Genomic DNA, 17688 nt, shown 5'->3' on the forward strand with positions numbered 1-17688 from the left:
AATGACAGGATTCTGGAGCAGCTGATTAAAGGAATTAAATACCAAAACGAACGAAAGCGACTACTAGAACAGGTGATGCGCTTAATCTCGAAACAGCCATAAACTTGCTTAAAAGCCACGAGGCATCAATCCGGCACATGGCAGAATATAGCACAGCAGCCTCGGGAGCGGAGTCAAGAACACAGGCCGAACTAGATGCCATAAAAGCAAGAGATCATAGACAACTACAACAGTGCGGTCAATGCGGTCTTCGACACGAACGAAGAAAATGTCCTGCTTTCGGCACAATGTGCAAGATATGTGACAAGCCTAACAATTGGGCAAACGTTTGCAGATCCATCCTCCCTAACTCGAAACAAAACAATCGAGACCATAAACAATGGGATAAAAATCGTAGATTTACACTCAAGACAAAAGTTCATGACCTAATGGCAGAAACTATGAACGACGATGAATTCAACATTGATACTGTCGGGATTGACAAAAAACTGAGAGATGAAATATATACGAGAATTCCATTGGAAGTACCTCACATAATAGAAATTATGAACCTGAGAGTCAAGGTCGACAATGGTGCGAATGGAAACATTATCACAATGAGAGCATTGAACCAAATATATCCTGAAGAAGACATAGACAAGGTGCTCACAGGAAACAAGACAATCTTATCTGGCTACGGAGGTGGTACAATTGAGCAGAGAGGCTGCTTACAAGTCAAATGCAAAGGTCACAGCCTCACATTTTATGCAGTAGACTCAAACAGCCCAAATATTTTAGGACTTGAAGCATGTCGTCTACTCAACCTGGTGAAAATAAACTGCGCTATACAAGCCAAAACAAAAACACCACTCGATGAGCTAAAGCACGACTTTCCCGAATGTTTCGACTCCATTGGCAACTTTGAAGGGAAATTCCATATTACTCTCCGGGAAGACGCCACACCTGTAATACATCCACCAAGGAAATGTCCCATACACATACGGGACGAGCTACTACAAGAGCTAAAAAGGATGGAAGAAATAGGTGTCATTGAGCCAGTGAGTCAGCCGACAGATTGGGTAAATTCATTGGCATTCAGTAGAATATCTAATGGAAAACTCCGGGTGTGCTTGGACCCCAAAGATCTTAACAAAGCCATTAAAAGAGAACACCATAGGACACAAATAGCAAATAAGAGAAGGTTGGCCTGAAGACATTAGTCAAGTGAAGAAAGCACTGAGACCTTACTGGTCCATGAAAGAGTTACTCTCTTTTGACAATGACCTCATCATTAAAGGCACAGCTATTTTGATACCAAAGAAATTACGAGAAATGATACTGGACAAAATTCATGTTGGTCATCAAGTCGAGAAAAATGCATTCTACGTGCAAAAAAACAATGTATTTTGGATCGGTATGACAAAAGACATCACCATGAAGGTACATTCGTGTCAGATTTGCAACAAATATGGAAAAAGCCAGGTACGTCAACCGCTATTACAGCCCAAATACCGATATCCCATTTGAGAAGTTAGCGGCAGACATATTCCTCTGGATGGAAAAAATTATATCCTAATGGGAGACTACTTCAGCAAGATGCCATTCGTAAAAACACTGACAACCATGACAAGTCAAGAGATAATTAAATACTTTCAATCAGTGTTTGCTATTCACGGTATTCCTCTCACGCTTGTGACCGATAACGCAAAAACAGTTCACAAGCACGGAATTTAAAGCATTCATGAAGAAATGGGAAATCGAACATATAACTTCCAGTCCTTATTTCCCACAATCAAACGGCTTCATTGAAAGGATGGTGCAGACGGTTAAGAACTGCTTAAAGAGATCAAAAGAGACCAAACAAAATCCCCAGTTTGCTCTACTCAACCTAAGAACGACACCGATTGACCAGACATTACCTTCCCCGCTGAACTTCTGTTCAACAGATCAATCCGAACTCCAATACCATGAACAATGAAGATCACCCCCAGAATAGAACAAGCTCGGGACAACCCGAAACATAGACAGCTGAAACAAAAGGAACAATACGACAAAGTATCTAACACTCTTCCACAGCTGCATAGAGGTCAGCCGGTCCTCCTACAAGACCCAATTTACCATACATGGTCAGCAGCAACAGTGATAGATCATGCCGCGGAACCAAGAAGCTAATTCAGAAAAGTGAGTGGAGCAGGCACTTATGTTGGTAACAACAAGATATGAAGTGAGTAGAAAAGTGCCAGAAGACAATAGAGAATAATTTTTTTTCGCGGCGGTGGTGGGGTTTGAACCTGCGACCTTATTGGTACGACAACTCCGCCTGGCAGGTGAGAGCGTGGCTCTACCGTGTGAGCTATCCACGAACACAAAAATATTCGTTTCAAACCCAAGTCATTTCTAGATCCCTCTCTCACCCACTTCTTGAGACCGCCGATTCGTTCGCACACCACCATCGCGAAGTAATTTTGACCAGCAGTTAAGCTTAATAGCCAATATTCTCAACACAAACAAATAACATAGAAACGATTGAGACATTAAGTATGCTCCGGTGTATGGGGTGAATTTTTAATTCAGAAAAGTGAGTGGAGCAGGCACTTATGTTGGTAACAACAAGATATGAAGTGAGTAGAAAAGTGCCAGAAGACAATAGAGAATAATTTTTTTTCGCGGCGGTGGCGGGGTTTGAACCTGCGACCTTATTGGTACGACAACTCCGCCTGGCAGGTGAGAGCGTGGCTCTACCGTGTGAGCTATCCACGAACACAAAAATATTCGTTACAAACCCAAGTCATTTCTAGATCCCTCTCTCAACCAAGAAGCTACACATTGGAGACACCCAACGGTACTGTCCGCAGAAATCGTATGCATCTTAAGGAAAGAAAGACACCAGGTTCTCCATCGCTCAACAACAACGAAGAGTACACAACACAACTTGCACAGCAGGAGACAAACAATGGTCCAGACAATGCCCTGGAGACTCACATTCCTGTACCTACCCACCACACAAGATCTGGTCGGGAAATTATCCGCCCTAAAAGGCTCGTCGAAAACTACTAACCATAAGTTTACTATCGTCACCTGCCACCTCCACTTTATTCTCACTCTTCATTACCCTCTACACAGGTATACTTGCAATAATACCCTTGAGGAAGAGTGACTGTCAGAATAGTCTACATCATTTCATAGGCAATTTCACTAGTATAGGTAGTGCTGTAGAATGCAATACACAATACCCACAATGCACCAAATTTCTACGCCTACACTGAATATTAATGGATATTGAGGTGAACACAAAGACAAACACTAGTTAGGGACCAGTGGATAAAGGGACACAATAATGCCCTCCACTGGGTCGAGGTCACGGGACCTCTAGTCATTTTTCTTTCAGGTGATGCCCACATTGAAGAGCCTATTTTCCAACTTATTATGATCTCATCCTACCTTATGTTAATCTAAAACATTAGGAAAGCTTACTGAGGTCATTTGAAACTTTAAATCTTTACGTTAGTTTTGTTATTTTTTGGCATCCTGCCCACTGATTGGCTGATCTGAGGTTCTTAACCTAGGGTCCCCAAATTACATTTGATGTTCTAAGTTCTATGTTCTAGACAGGCCCTACGAGCATAACGTGTTTAAATATCTATCTCAGTCTTGATTAGAAAATATGCTTACGTTCTATTTGAGAAGGGGGATGTAACAGTAATGTAAATAATACGTTCATACCAACCCTTTTGATAAGAACCACTTCACCTAATAATAAGAACTTTTTAGCTCCCTTGTTTTTTCCGTTTATTATTTTTCGTTTCGTATCCAGCTAGCTTGAAAATAAAGAGCTGCACTAAATCCAATCATCCTGTATTGTATACTCATTTTATAACTATATTACACTCTCTAATAACCTTTCCACCGGTGACGTCACAGACTATGGGTGACGTCCAATCAAGGGACGCTACTTTCCGCTAATCTCATTCCCTATTAAGTCACTCAGGTGTTAGACTCTGGTTATGAAGTAATACACGAACTGAATATAAGAGCTTAAAAGAAAAAAATCCCACCAAAACATGGAACGTTTCGGGCTCAAAACCCAGCCATCAACAAAGATAAAACCAATACAAAAATATATTAAATATGCATTACATAAAGACCAGATGGACGTCAGAGAAAACATGAGCACCTCCTTTCTAAGATCTTTGAATGTAATCAAAACGATGCGTTCATTTTGTGACTAAGGACGTGCAAGTTAGAGCGGAAGTTTACTAGAACATTTGAAGAGTGGTTTTCCAAAACTCCTACACTCCGTTTTTATTATTTTGAGATATTCAGGGTTATATCCCCTAGAGTTTATCATTCGATATAATATATTATTATGATAGTTAAACTCTAAAATCCCACAAATCTAAGGAAATTCCTGTGCAATTTGATGCTTAAAATATAATTTACATTTCAATTTATCTCATGGATGGAAAATTTCAGAAATTTGAAAATTCGACTTTAGGAGTTATTGGAAAATCAGACTTCGTTTACATAGCGCAGTACCCACTAAACTTGTTCAAATCTCTATACAGGGGGTCCCTGACCAACAGCAACACAGCGCTGTTTACGGTCAGGTACTCATTTCACAGTTGGATGCGGTAAGAGAATGTGAGTAAAGAACCGAGCGATTCTTGAACACAGAATCTTCCGATCCGAAAGCGAGTGTCATACCACAAGACTACATAGCCGTATCTTAGGTGTAAGATAAGTAGCTGTCAGGTAAGAATACTGTCTGTGTCGAATATAATTTATTGTAAGAGGGCCTCACGTGCATTCATTATGTTTTGTTCTATAAGTTGAGTAATGCTCTTTTGCTTTGGACAACGAATAAAGCACGTTAAGCACATTAAGTGGATATTGGATATATAGATGAAACTCCACGATAAAGTTTATGATGTATAATACCGATTTTGGACAGCCTAGAAGTGTTCGTTTGGTTTACGGCTATATGGTCTTATGGTATTGATGACACTCGCTTTCTGATCGGAAGGGCGTGGGTTCCAGCCTTGGGAGATCCCAGGTTTGCGAGTATCCTGAACAAATTTCATATACGAGTTTTACAGAGCACGACGAGTTAACAGGTCAAACACTACATGTAAAACAACCGGTCACCTCCATGTTGACCAATGGGGACGTCCACACTCTAACAACACTAGACAGGAATGCCTTAACCAAGTGGCTACTCAATAGAAATCAGTGCTTAAAAAACACTTAAACCGCTTTATATAGCGTAACACCTACTATGTGTGGCGTGCTCAAAGCGCTTTACAAAGAGTCCCTGACCAGCAGCAACACGTAACTTGTATAACGTGACATAATAATGCCACTATGGCGACATTACATTTTTTTTCGGAGAGAGACACCGCTGTTATGGTCCAGATACTTACCAGATTTTTTACTACTGAAGACCTAAAATTATCTCTGTCGTCTACCTGGACTTTAGTAATGTATTTTTGTCTTTATTGTTTGTTGTTGTTGACTGAAGTAGGAAAGTGCCAAAAGACAATAGACAATAAAAATTGTTATTCTCTATTGTCTTTTCTCACTTTCCTACTCACTTATCTCTTGTTTTTATCAACATAAGTGCCTGCTCCACTCACTTTTCTGAATTAAAAATTCACCCCAAATACGGAGCATACTCAATGTCTCAACTGTTTCTATGCTATATGTTTGTGTTGAGAATATTGGCTATTAAGCTTAATTGCTGGCCAACTAACTTCGCGGAGGTTGTGTGCGTTTGATCCACGATCTCAAGTAGTCGGGAGAGAGAGAGAGAGGTCTAATAGTGACTAGGGTCAGAGACGATCTTTTATGCGATCGTGGATAGCTCATACGATAGAGTCACGCTCCCACCGGCCAGGCGGAGTTGTACCAGTAAGGTCGCGGGTTCAAACACCCATCACCCATCTCTATTGTCTTCTGGCAATTTCCTACTCACTTCATCTCCAGCAGCAGCAGCAGCAGCAGCAGCAATAGTAGTAGTAGTAGTAGTAGTAGTAGTATGAATAGTAATAATAATAATAATAATAATAATAATATAATAATAATAATAATAATAATAATAAATAAATAATAATAATAAATAATAATAATATAATAATAATAGTAATTATATATATATATATATATATATATATATATATATAAGTATCAATCCACTATTAAGGTGACCACTGTGAAATGCACCAATTGGAGGACCAAGCATAGTCTTGTTCAAATTGATTAAACTGTTCAATCTTTGTTCAAATGAGTATAGTTTGATTCCCTACAATGATTTATGAACACAATTCTGATGCTTGATGATCACAATGGTATATAGAAAATTACTCGGTCCCCCTAATGTTTTACTAAGTGTTTCTGTAGCTTTAAGGAGACATTTGGTAAAAACATGTTTTTAGGGAGACCACATTAAAAAACCCTTTTAGGGAGCCCAGTATATGTTTATATATGTGTATACCTAAGAGTGCATTTTCAAGTGAGCTACCACCAAATTGTCTAAAATAAAGTAAGTCCTTAAGATTAAGAGCTTCATGGCCATAGTGTCGAAGCTTATCCCAGTCCCAGTGTGCGTAGAGTGAAGTGGCCGAGCAACGCATTTACTAACTCCTGGGAAGGTCCATCCCTCAGAAGGGGCGCTCAGGGAAATAACCTGGGACTCAAACACGGCAAAAAATATTCCCAGTTGCTCCGTGCGCCATTGTTTTTGCAGTCCCCGACCCCTTTAGAAACCTGACGACCCAGGTTAAGATCAGAGATAGAAGGGACCAGGCAGAGGAGTTTATTTGTTGTTGTTGTATACCACTGAATGGACTTGGTTTGTTTTGTTTCGTTTTAAAGGGTTTTACGGCGCTTGCAACACATTAAGGTTATATCAGCGCCAGTAAAAAGAAGAAAATGGGATAGTAAAAAGTTCTGGAACTACAATTAGAGCACCCAAGAAAAAGTAAGGCAAAGGGGATTTGTTTCAAATAGGAAACAGTAGATTCCAAGAGCCCACTATCAAAGTACTTAGTTTGAGATCACCTAAACGTCTCATTCAGACACAAGCACAGGTCCCAACAAAGAGGGATACACTCAAATGTTTACAAAGCATAAATAATATGTAAACAAAACAATAAAGAGCATAACAGACAGATGATTTACAAGGGAAAAATAATCTCCCAAAACTCGAACTATACATTTGACTGTTTCCCTCCCAGCCAGGTCCTGGACAAAACCAAGTAATCCCATCCCGAGACAAAGACAGAAAACAAGTTGGAAAACAGACATAGGGGGATAGAAGACGCAACGAGTACGTCCCTGCCCATTATGGGAAGTCGGGAACCCCACCCAGTGAATGGAGTTGGATGGATAGGACAGCAGATCTGATGGACACAATGAACGGCTTCAATCAACATCTCATTCACTTTAACTTGCACAATGCTTGCTTTGGTTTCGTGGTAGACAGTTCGTCTGACGCCCGAGTTGCCAGGGTTCGAATCTATATTTGTGGCGATGCAGAGTCATTGTAAAAGTCTCATTTACAGTCTCACTTGTGTTAATTGGAGTACGTTACTGAATTGTAACAACGTTGTTCTGTTCGTGTCCATATAAATGTACTACCAGCTGCACGTTGAGCTCATTGTGGGTTTTATGATACATCAAGCTCGTGTAAAATTACATTTACATTTGACCGAAAAATGATACATAACGATAGAAGTCTACAAATCATATTGCAGGTTTATTTCAGTTCCAAAAGCCATCACAAACATTCATCCACTGTATCACATGTCTTTGGTCACCAAATAAAAGCATGAAGTTTGCTATGTGTACAGTGCAACATAAAAGGATAGAAACAGTTTTACTGATAAAACCCTCAAATGATAACAAACCAATATGTTGTTGCTGGTAAGTTGCTTAATTGCATTTGTTAAAAAGCATAAACTGTGAAGCAAAAGTGTTGAAAATCGTTTGAATAAAGTTTAATGCAAAAAAAATAATTCTTAAGCACTTTATGCCGTTCTAAGCTGTCGTTGCTGCATTTTTTTTCATTATTAATTATTATTATTCTGATTAAGGATGAGGGGATAAAGAAAGAATGAAATTAAATGCACAGAGGTGTCATTTCTTGACAGTCGCCTCTAAAGATTGCAACTCTTAAAATTATCATAAAAAGAATAGTGAAATTTTACATTAGGTATCTAGAAAATGCTGAACATAAAGCTACATTGGCCAATTAAGTTAGGGTTAGTAGAAAGACTTTTTATTCTGCCATATCTGATTCTTTCAGATAGTTCTACATAGCTGCCAACTTTTCAAAAATAAAATAAGGAACGCTCATTTGGCCCGGGATGAGGGACGATGTGTGCCGAAGCCCCCCCCCCCCCCCCCTTCATCGAATCGCAACATATAAAAGTCAGCCTTTTTAATTACTATTACTAACACTAACAAGTTTGAGATGACAGAGGCTAGTCCAAATGTTGCTCAATTATCGGGTTTAGTACCAGCACATTTGAATCGTTAAAATGACACTTTCCACAATGATTGTTGTTTTGTTTTTAAGGGTTTTACGGCGCTTGCAACACATTTAGGTTATATCAGCGCCAGTAAAAAGGAAGAAAATTGGATAGTAAAAAGTTCTAGAATTACAGTTGAAGCATCCAAGAGAAAGTAAGACATAGGGGAACTGGGAACAAATAGGGATCAGATGTAGATTCCAAGAGCGTATCACCAATGTACTTAGTTTGAGATCACCTATAAGTCTTATCCGGACACAAGAACAAAATCCAACAAAGAGGAACACACTCAAATGCTTACATTATACATTAAAAAATAACAAATATAGTAATAATACATAACAGAGAGATGATTTACAAGGAAAAAAATATCATCTCCCAAAACAATAAATATGCATTTGACTGCTTCCCTCCAGCTAGGACTCCGGCGAGGGCCAGGAAAAAAACAAGTAATCTCATTCCAAGACAAAGACTGAAAGCATGTTGGAAAACAGATATAAGGGATAGAAGACACAGTGTGTACCTCCCTGCCCGCTATGGGAGCTTTCCACAATGAGATCAAAATTCAGAACGGACAATATAAAGAAAGAATTCAACTGCCTCAACTTTGATAAGGACCAATACACAAGAAGCACAATTGTAAAATAAATGAAATAACTTAAGATGGTTAGAAATGCATAACTACCAACCTGGTACATCACTTGAGAGGGCGTTTTGGGGTAAAAATTAGGTGAGTTCAGATAAAAAGTAGACGATTGCATATATGTTTTCTTTCATGCAACATAATGGTCTGTAAGTAGTATACTATAATAGTAGTTATAGTAAAATGCACCTCTAAATATTAGAGAATTCCTACTTCTTTACTTTGACAAGATAAACACACCTAAAAATGGAGTATACTTATTTTTCTTGAACCTAAACCGTTACAAAAGCTTGCTTGAAAAAAAAAAAATTAAAATCAGATGAAGATGTTTTTAAAGGGATTAAATTTATATATTTCATAAATTAATAAAGGGAAATAATCATTGTCATCTTTAATCAATATAAGCAATTGATTTTCTTATTGAATACCTTCCAATCAAAAAGGTGGATTTAATTTTATTCTTAATTAAAATAATATTTGTAACAAATAGTGAAAGTATCAATACTGTCTTAGAATATTCAAAGTATATCGAGGCTAACATCCATATCCTATGCAAATCTCCAATACATTATGAAAGGTTTGAGTAAAATACAGGCGTCATATAAACGAATGGAACTTTTTTAATTGTTGAAAATCATTTATGATAGAGGCATAATTCAAATTAAAGAGCTACACAAATGGAGATTATGCTCTCACTGGACACCAATAATAATGATAATAATAATAACAACAATAGTAGTAGTAGTAATAGTAATAATAATGGATCAATAATAATAATTCATTAGGCTCACATGGCTTTTTTACCACAAATTAGTCAAAAATTACAAAATACGGATTTTGAACTAAAAATAAGCACTTACTGACTCAGGAAGTCAAATACGGAACAAATCCGTTTTTAACAGAACGGTTGACAGCTATGGTTCTACAAAGCATTTGTCTCTCAAGCTGAGCAAATGAATGTTCATATAATATAAAAAAGGATATTGCAATGATGAACAGATTGTACTATATAAAGATAAAACGTTTTTGTAAACCCCCAAAATATGTCAATAACACTATACAATACAATGAATATAATACAAATCAAATTCATGATTGTCATTACACCGATTGAAACGCTCTTTCCCTTCTATATTTATTTCTTTCATTAAAAATCTTTGTCTTCACCAAACTAATTAGTGTACCTTCAGGGATTCCTTTTTGTGAAAATACCCTGTGGTGTTTTAAGAACAGAATAATTTCAGACTTTCTAGGTAATGATCCCCTTGAACCATGTGCTGAAACATCTTCGACAAAGTTTTTAAAATATGACTTGACTCTATCTGTATCCTCATCTGACCATGACATGTATCTCCGATTTTTGCTTGAATTCCTCTTGGGTTCAGTTTGTTTTGAAGAACACGTAAGCTGATTTGGCACTCCTGCTTCACCATCAAATATTTCTTCTTGATTTGCAGCTGTTACTATGGATGTTCCAAAATTTGCATTTGAGTCTCTATTCACTACAAAGTCATTTGTTTCAATGTTACAATTTCCTTCCCCAGTGACCGATGCTGAGTTATCAATTTGACCCAAAAAATGACCAACTTCTGTTATTTCTCGTATTGCAAGTGGACACTGATAAATGTTTTGATTGATTGATTCACTGTGTCCCATATGTCGATAGAAGACATCTCTCTCGTGTTGTGGGACATCAAGTAAGGCAAATAATGTCGAAGCTCGGTGCCTGAATTTATCAGCTATTAACAACTGGGTTTCTCTAAATCCTTTACTAAGGAAGTGACATATTTGATGGCAATGTAACCACTTACATGATCTTTGGATATTCCTGTATTTGGAAAAAGAAATGGGTTGTCTGAAATATCAACAGCTTTACGCTCCTGTGCAAGTTTCCTTAAAGGCTGAATTGTGTCATTGGGTATCAACACAGGGACCAACATCTTGCTTCCCTTTCCAGACTGATAGGCCAGCTTATACTTCTCAAGTAACGCTTTTTCCAGAGGATCAGTGACATGTTGTACAAGCTGGGGATCAACCCATACACCTGAATCTGCATCATTCCAGTCTTTTAACAACATCCTTGCGGGTTCTCCGCCTCTCCTCGCATTAAACATTGTAAGCCTAGCTACGATGACATTGCGAAGCCTAACAAACATATGTGAATCAAATAATTGATAATCATCCTCACAAATACGGACCATCTCTTCAGTAATAAATTGCCGTAGCTTCTTTATATCATTCTCTAATGGCATCTCTTTGGGTTTTCTCAAATTTGTTCTCTTTGCTTCACATTGAACTCTGGCTGTAAAAAAAATACTATCCCAATTATAATCCAGGACAGCTTTGAACAAATCTATCTCTGCGGATTCTTCCATTTTGTTTTGCATTATATATTCCCCTTTTAAGAAATTAATTAACTTTTTCAATATAAATCCAATTGAAAGCTTCAAGCCTGCTTTCAATGTCCCATCCTCTTTCAAAGTCATTTCAGAAATGGTTTGCGATATTTCATTAAAGTTACAACGCTTCACCACGTCCTCTCCAGAGAAAGAAGGTTGATTTGTTCTCTTCCTAGTTTTTAAAATCAAATTTCCTAAGATGCGTAAATCACTCATTATAACTTTTCTCTCCTTCTTTGAACTTTTACTCCACAATTTTGTTCCTAACAATACTATAGCTTTGTCTGATCGACACAAATTTCCCACTTCATCATTCCGAAATTTGTCAAGAATATTCTCCTTTATTTCTTTACTTGCATTGGGAGCCACGGGATAAAATTTTACAACCCCAGTACACAGAGCATGCTCAGTACTACATTTCTTTTTGTGTTCATAAACCCTTCGTCCAGAGTAAAACCCCTTACAGCCAGCACACATAACAACTTCATGTGACCCTTGTGCTCTCTCACGCATAACTATTGAATTGTTTCTAGTGTTTGAATAAAAAATGCCCTTTTTCTTGAGATTCTCCATTGTTCTATCCCTTTCCTTTACAGGCTGTTTCATGGCCTCTGTAACTTCTGTCTCATCTTTGTGTTTCCTCATCAAATGCCTTGAGAGTTTTGTTTGCAACTGTCCACAGTATGGACAGGGTCTCCTTGGCTTTTTGTATTTCTCTGGGAAAAAAAAAGAAGAAAATAAAGCACATCATGCTATGAACTATGAAAATAAATCAATAGACAGATCGTATGCACATCAGCTACATGACAGCGATAGAGAGGAATAGCATTCCAAATATTTAAGGCCTGGACAAGTAACTGTCATAATTCCTTCTTGTTATATACTTTTCTACCATCTATTCCTTTGGAAGAGGTATGTTAGATTTGTGGAGACCTCTGCCACATAACAAATCCAGTGAAAAGACGCCATATTTTTGTTTTGAAATAGAAATAAATAGATCAATCCACCCACTTCACTGGGTTCAGGGTTCCCTCTTCATTATAATCAAAATATGAACATAAATCGGAATAGTAACACATTGAAGTCTCATCTGAATACATAGATTGTCCTTTGTTGTTTCAGCGAAAAATCAGACAGAATGTCAAAAGAATTTTAGGTTTTTCCCCAACCACCCCTTGGAGGGATCAGTATCAGCGGAATGGTAAGCGTCATGTTTTTTACGTTGAGCAACAAAATTTACTCCAAATGCTTCACTCGACCCATGCGGAAAAGCAATCAAGAATAGACCCAAGTCCTATCCAAAGACTAACATTTCATTTAAGTTTATTGTAGGCCCTTGGCCAATCGACAAAATTCAATTCACATAAATTATTTACAACAATCAGAAATTAATTATATCAATAATAGTAATAGAATGCAATGAAGGCAATATCATAATAATAATAATAATAATAATAATAATAATAATAATAATAATAATAATAATAATAATAATAACAGTAGCGGCAATAAGTAACAATTAATATAGTAACAAAAGTAATAATAGACTATAGTTCATAGTCATAACAATGACTTTCTTTGTCATTGAGGGAGTGAGAAAACATCACCGGCTGGCAGAACAAACAGCCGACATCAATCAAACGTCCTCCAGACCGGTTGAGCATCGGCTTCATTAATTCCTTAAAGACTTCCCCCCAACTGCCTGAACGATGCTGATGCCCAGACAACTTAATCCTGATTTATATTTTGTGGGAATGAAATATGACATGTATATGCCGGAAATATTTCAATAACAAACACACTGTTCAGATAGAAAATATTTGAGTCTTGCCTTTGTTAATTGACACAGGTAAGTTAGGAAAATAAATGCTAGTAAAAACGATCAGCAAGTTCGTGAACACTGCTTCTCAACTCGAACATATGTTTTCATCAAATCTACACACATCATGTTGTGAGCTGAATTTTAATGATCTCAGTTGTCATTGAAAGGACACCCAAGAATTTTAGAATAAAGAAAAATATTGAACCTGGAAGTCAAAAGGGTTTGTAGCACAGCAGACATTATCAAAGTATAATTTTAGTACCGACAAATTAAAAAGAAAATGTGCTTTTCTTTAAATGCTCCCAATCATCATATACTGTTTAGGTTGCAAGATTAATAAAAATGTTATCTACTCTGATTCTCGTTAAGTTTCCAGCTGGTCTGTGAAAAAAAGCCTTAAGCATCATAGAAATACAAAGAAACAGTTTTAATATATAGATGGGTTGTAACAAAAAAAACCATTTTAACACTTACAATACAAGCAATTTAAGTCTATTACAGACAAAAAAACCCCCAATAAAATAAACATGAACATTTTTATGGCTGGTTTCACTGATATCACTCACACATTGGGGTTTCAGATTCTAAGATGTCCACCCTATCAAATTTGGATTTGTGCTTGTTATGTAAATGGTAGCGTATTTTGCGACGCAGCACTGCCAAAACAGAAAAAAATGCAATAACACAAATGCAGCACCATGGAGGGGGTGGAAGTTTTCTTTTAAAAGGAATGGGTAAATTAAAATTGATCCCACAAATATCAAAGGAGAAGAATGACAAAAAAATGACTCACCATTGCACGTAACACGTTGGTTTGCAAGTGTATAGCATTCGGGTTGAACCTGGGTCCCAGACTGGCAACGAGGTTCAGTCTGTGATAGTTGTGGATGAGGCTCTGACTGAGTTGGGGAATGAGCACTAGGTTCCAGAGACAATGATGTACTCAGCATTGGGTACCTCACAGAGTACGTAGAGGAATCAGACTCGGAGTCAGCAACAAAATCGGGACCCTGTATATTTTGTGGAAAAGATGACAGATCAATCAATTTATTCATGTTGACAATAAACATGAAGAGCCATTGTTTAATAATCCAACTAAACAATTAGCTGGTTAATAATGCAAGTATAATAAAAAAGAGTTGAGAAAGGCAGACATATTGTCTAAGTATTTAATATGTTCAACTGTGCTTGGATAAATATAGATACACCAACCAGGGTTTCAGTAAACCGTTTTTAACCAACTCTTTAAATCCTACACCAGGACCAACAACTACAAAACAATTTTTTATATCACTACGATTCTGGACATATAAACGGTTGTCATTGCAACAATATGAACTTCCTAACCTTGCAACTGCAATATAGTTAACAAAAAAAGTTGATAAACATTACGATGCAAGAGAATTTGGACAAAATGCGAGATCAAAAGTATAATCCCAACAGAAGCTATTTTAATTTTTCCTGGAAACGCATCATTTTCACATTTTGTCAAATAAAAAACAAACGACTTCAAATGTGAATGGCTCATCAATGAATATCACTTCAAAATATAACGAGGAAGGTTTAAAATAGTGTTATTGTTGGCGAAGTCCACTGCAAAGAAAAATTTTTAACAACAAAAAACTAGGAGATCTCACTGGTGTAAAACAGTGTTGTCCTTGTCCTGAAATATTGTATTGCGCCTAACAGACTGCAGGTCTCATCTTTTGTGGCAAATGTGTTTTGTCCACCACAAAATATGGTGATGTGAAGCATTTTGAGCATGGTGCCAACTGTGGATAAACGCTATACAAATGTTATGATTTTATTTTAATGTACATACTTACCACAAATGAATCATGTGATATGGAACTTTGTTCTGCATCACTTTCAGGCTCTGAGTTGGAGTCTATATAGAAAATAAAAACAACAAAAAAAAGCTGAAGACTATCATGTGCAAGTTTTTCTCTAAACTCTTAAACATAAAATCATGCCATCTTATGCTGTAAAAGGATTTTTAAAAAATTATTTACCTTATGACTATTGTCCTTTGGAAAAAAAAGAAAATTAAGTCCGAAACCTTCTGGCTATTTTCTTTTAAATTTCAAGAACGTCAGAGTTGGCAAGGGAGGACGGAAATATAATTCCAGAAACCAATCTGTCTATAATCATATCCATATGATAGTTTTTCGTTCAAGATTCAGGTACAGTCCACTTAGGATAATCGCAATACCTTGGGATCATCGAAAATGTTGGGATTAACCGAAATTCAGTTTCCTGTCCACTATTTCAACATTTTACACATTTATTGTCAACTCAAACCAGTAAATAATATTCTTAGTCAACCACATATAGAGCAATTTGATTGAAACAAAAACCATATGGCAGCCCCGTGTAGATTTGTCAACCAAAAGCAGCTATGAAGCAAGCCGATATCTTATTCAGATTGGAAGAAGTTTCAATCTTTTTTCTCAACAATTCAACATTTGTCAGAGTTAAAGAGATTAGCCTTAATGAGAGACAATAAGCTCTCACCAAACTCATTGGTCACAATGCACAGTTGTTAATCCTAAAACAAAGGATATCGCTCAGTCTCTCTTTATAACTGTCATTTATAACCTGTTGTCAAGATTATGACCAGCCCCACCCCTCTTCTATTTAATGGCCACCGATGACGTCACAAACCCATACTGCAGAGCCCCGCCCTCTTTCGACTCTAACAGAGTGGTGACACACTACTGTAGCATTAAATCCTGCTCACTCTCGATTCTTCAACCTGTCACGATTTCATCCATGATGAAATTTAATCATGATATACTGTTTGATTTCTTGAATTTACCACTTTTTAAAAAACCGAAGTTTGTTGCAATTAACCAGTGACTTTTATATAGAATTATTTCCATTGCTTAGGAAATATTGTGATTAACCGAAAGTTGCGATTAAATGAGTTGCAATTATCCGGAGTGGACTGTAATAGTATTACACATCATGACTCAAAAAAAAAAAAAAAAGCAAACTATGTGTACCTAAATGTTATTCATTTCCTCATCAAATTACATTCTTACCATTAACATCATAGATCACATCAAAAGGGTTGTCTGGATTGACAGCAAGACATTTTTCAGGATTTTTAAAGCTCAAATCTCTCTGATCTGAAGTTACAAAAGAAATAGCATATTCTCAACATTAAACTATGATTTTGTGATGGCTGTGATATGGCATACTGTATGCATAAAGCAAGATGCAAAGACAGGTTTAAGTTTAAATTATTTTATATTCTTTTCAAAAATCCATTCTAGTTTTGCCAAAATAAAATAAACACGAGAAGTGTTGAGTTGGATAGCGCTAAAACTAAAAGTAGTAGTGGTAGTAGTAGTAGTATTAGTAGTAAACGACAGATCTTACTCACTAGTGTGAATCTACAGTCTACAGAAGTTCCCGAATTATCTGACTCCACTTCCAAATGACTGACTGACAAGTGACAATCATCAATCGGTGTGTGATGTCTACCCTATTGAAAATCTTAAATCAACTGTGATGTAATAAGAATGGCCAATAACTTACCATTATAATTATCTCGGTGTCTCTTCAATGATGCCTCCAGCATCAATTTACCCCACGATGCCATAGACGTCTAGTTTGGAACTCAGCAAGTGACGAAAAAATACTTGCGGCTATAGAGAGGACGTCCGTCGGCCACTCTCTTTGTAAGTCAGTAGTCAGTGGTTATCAGATATCCTTGGTTCTTGAAAAATATAGAAACACAGCGGTTCATTTAAAAAGACTCTTTTGTAGATCAAGTTATAATGTTAGGTATTGCACTTTAAAATCTCTTCAGACATAGAACGGGTCAACTTGACGTCTAGACCAAATCATTTCGAAGATCGATATGGCAACAGCAACGCCTGGAATGGAGGATTTAAATGCGGCATCTGACGATTCTACTGCTATGACAGAAGATGCTCCATTTCACGACGTCGAGATGGCTTCAACTGGCATCAGGCATCAACATGCTACTCAATAATGGGTTTGATGAAGCGTTTGACTAAGAACTAAAGGCCGAGCTGATAACTGATAACCACCTACTACCGACTTGCAGAGTGAGTGAGTGCCGAGTGCCTCTTTATGCGCGAAATTGACTAAACATACGTTTCACGAAAAAAAGAGTTACTATGTTTGCTTGTCTCTTGTCACCAAGATAAGAATCCGGACCAAGATTCGATAAATCTGTTTCTAAAAATAGATTATAATTCGTATATCTTGTTCATTCCTCAGTTCATCAACTTTCACACAATTTTATATTAGGTTTTCATTACTATAAAAATCCATATAATGCTC

The 17688-nt window shown here is 37.0% G+C and overlaps 1 protein-coding gene across 1 annotated transcript; it reads right to left on the reverse strand.

Annotated features, from left to right (window-relative positions):
- Nucleotides 1–1960: 1960 nt before the first annotated feature.
- On the reverse strand, nt 1961–17495 carry LOC144960373 (uncharacterized). The gene is made up of 6 exons (XM_078893455.1): nt 16915–17495; nt 16416–16502; nt 15198–15259; nt 14165–14381; nt 11903–12265; nt 1961–2007 (listed from the first exon to the last, which is right to left on the reverse strand). The coding sequence occupies exons 1-6, from the start codon at nt 16976–16978 to the stop codon at nt 1961–1963; spliced, it is 840 nt and encodes a 279-aa protein (XP_078749581.1). The 5' UTR covers nt 16979–17495.
- Between the last annotated feature and the right edge of the window lie 193 nt (nt 17496–17688).

This window comes from Berghia stephanieae, chromosome 15 (assembly GCF_034508935.2).
Source record: "Berghia stephanieae isolate SIO BIC M18660-M18661 chromosome 15, UCSD_Bste_1.3, whole genome shotgun sequence".
Taxonomy (NCBI): Eukaryota; Metazoa; Mollusca; class Gastropoda; order Nudibranchia; family Aeolidiidae; genus Berghia; species Berghia stephanieae.

Excerpts from the sequence above, each read along its gene's own strand:
- LOC144960373 (XM_078893455.1), bottom strand. The coding sequence starts at position 16,978 with ATGGCATCGTGGGGTAAATTGATGCTGGAGGCATCATTGAAGAGACAC. Across the intron at positions 15,260-16,415 it reads TGTGATCTATGATGTTAATG|ACTCCAACTCAGAGCCTGAA; the intron begins GTAAGAATGTAA and ends TTTTCTATATAG. Across the intron at positions 2,008-11,902 it reads TCCCGTGGCTCCCAATGCAA|CTGTCTATGTTTCGGGTTGT; the intron begins GTAAAGAAATAA and ends CTTTTGTTTCAG.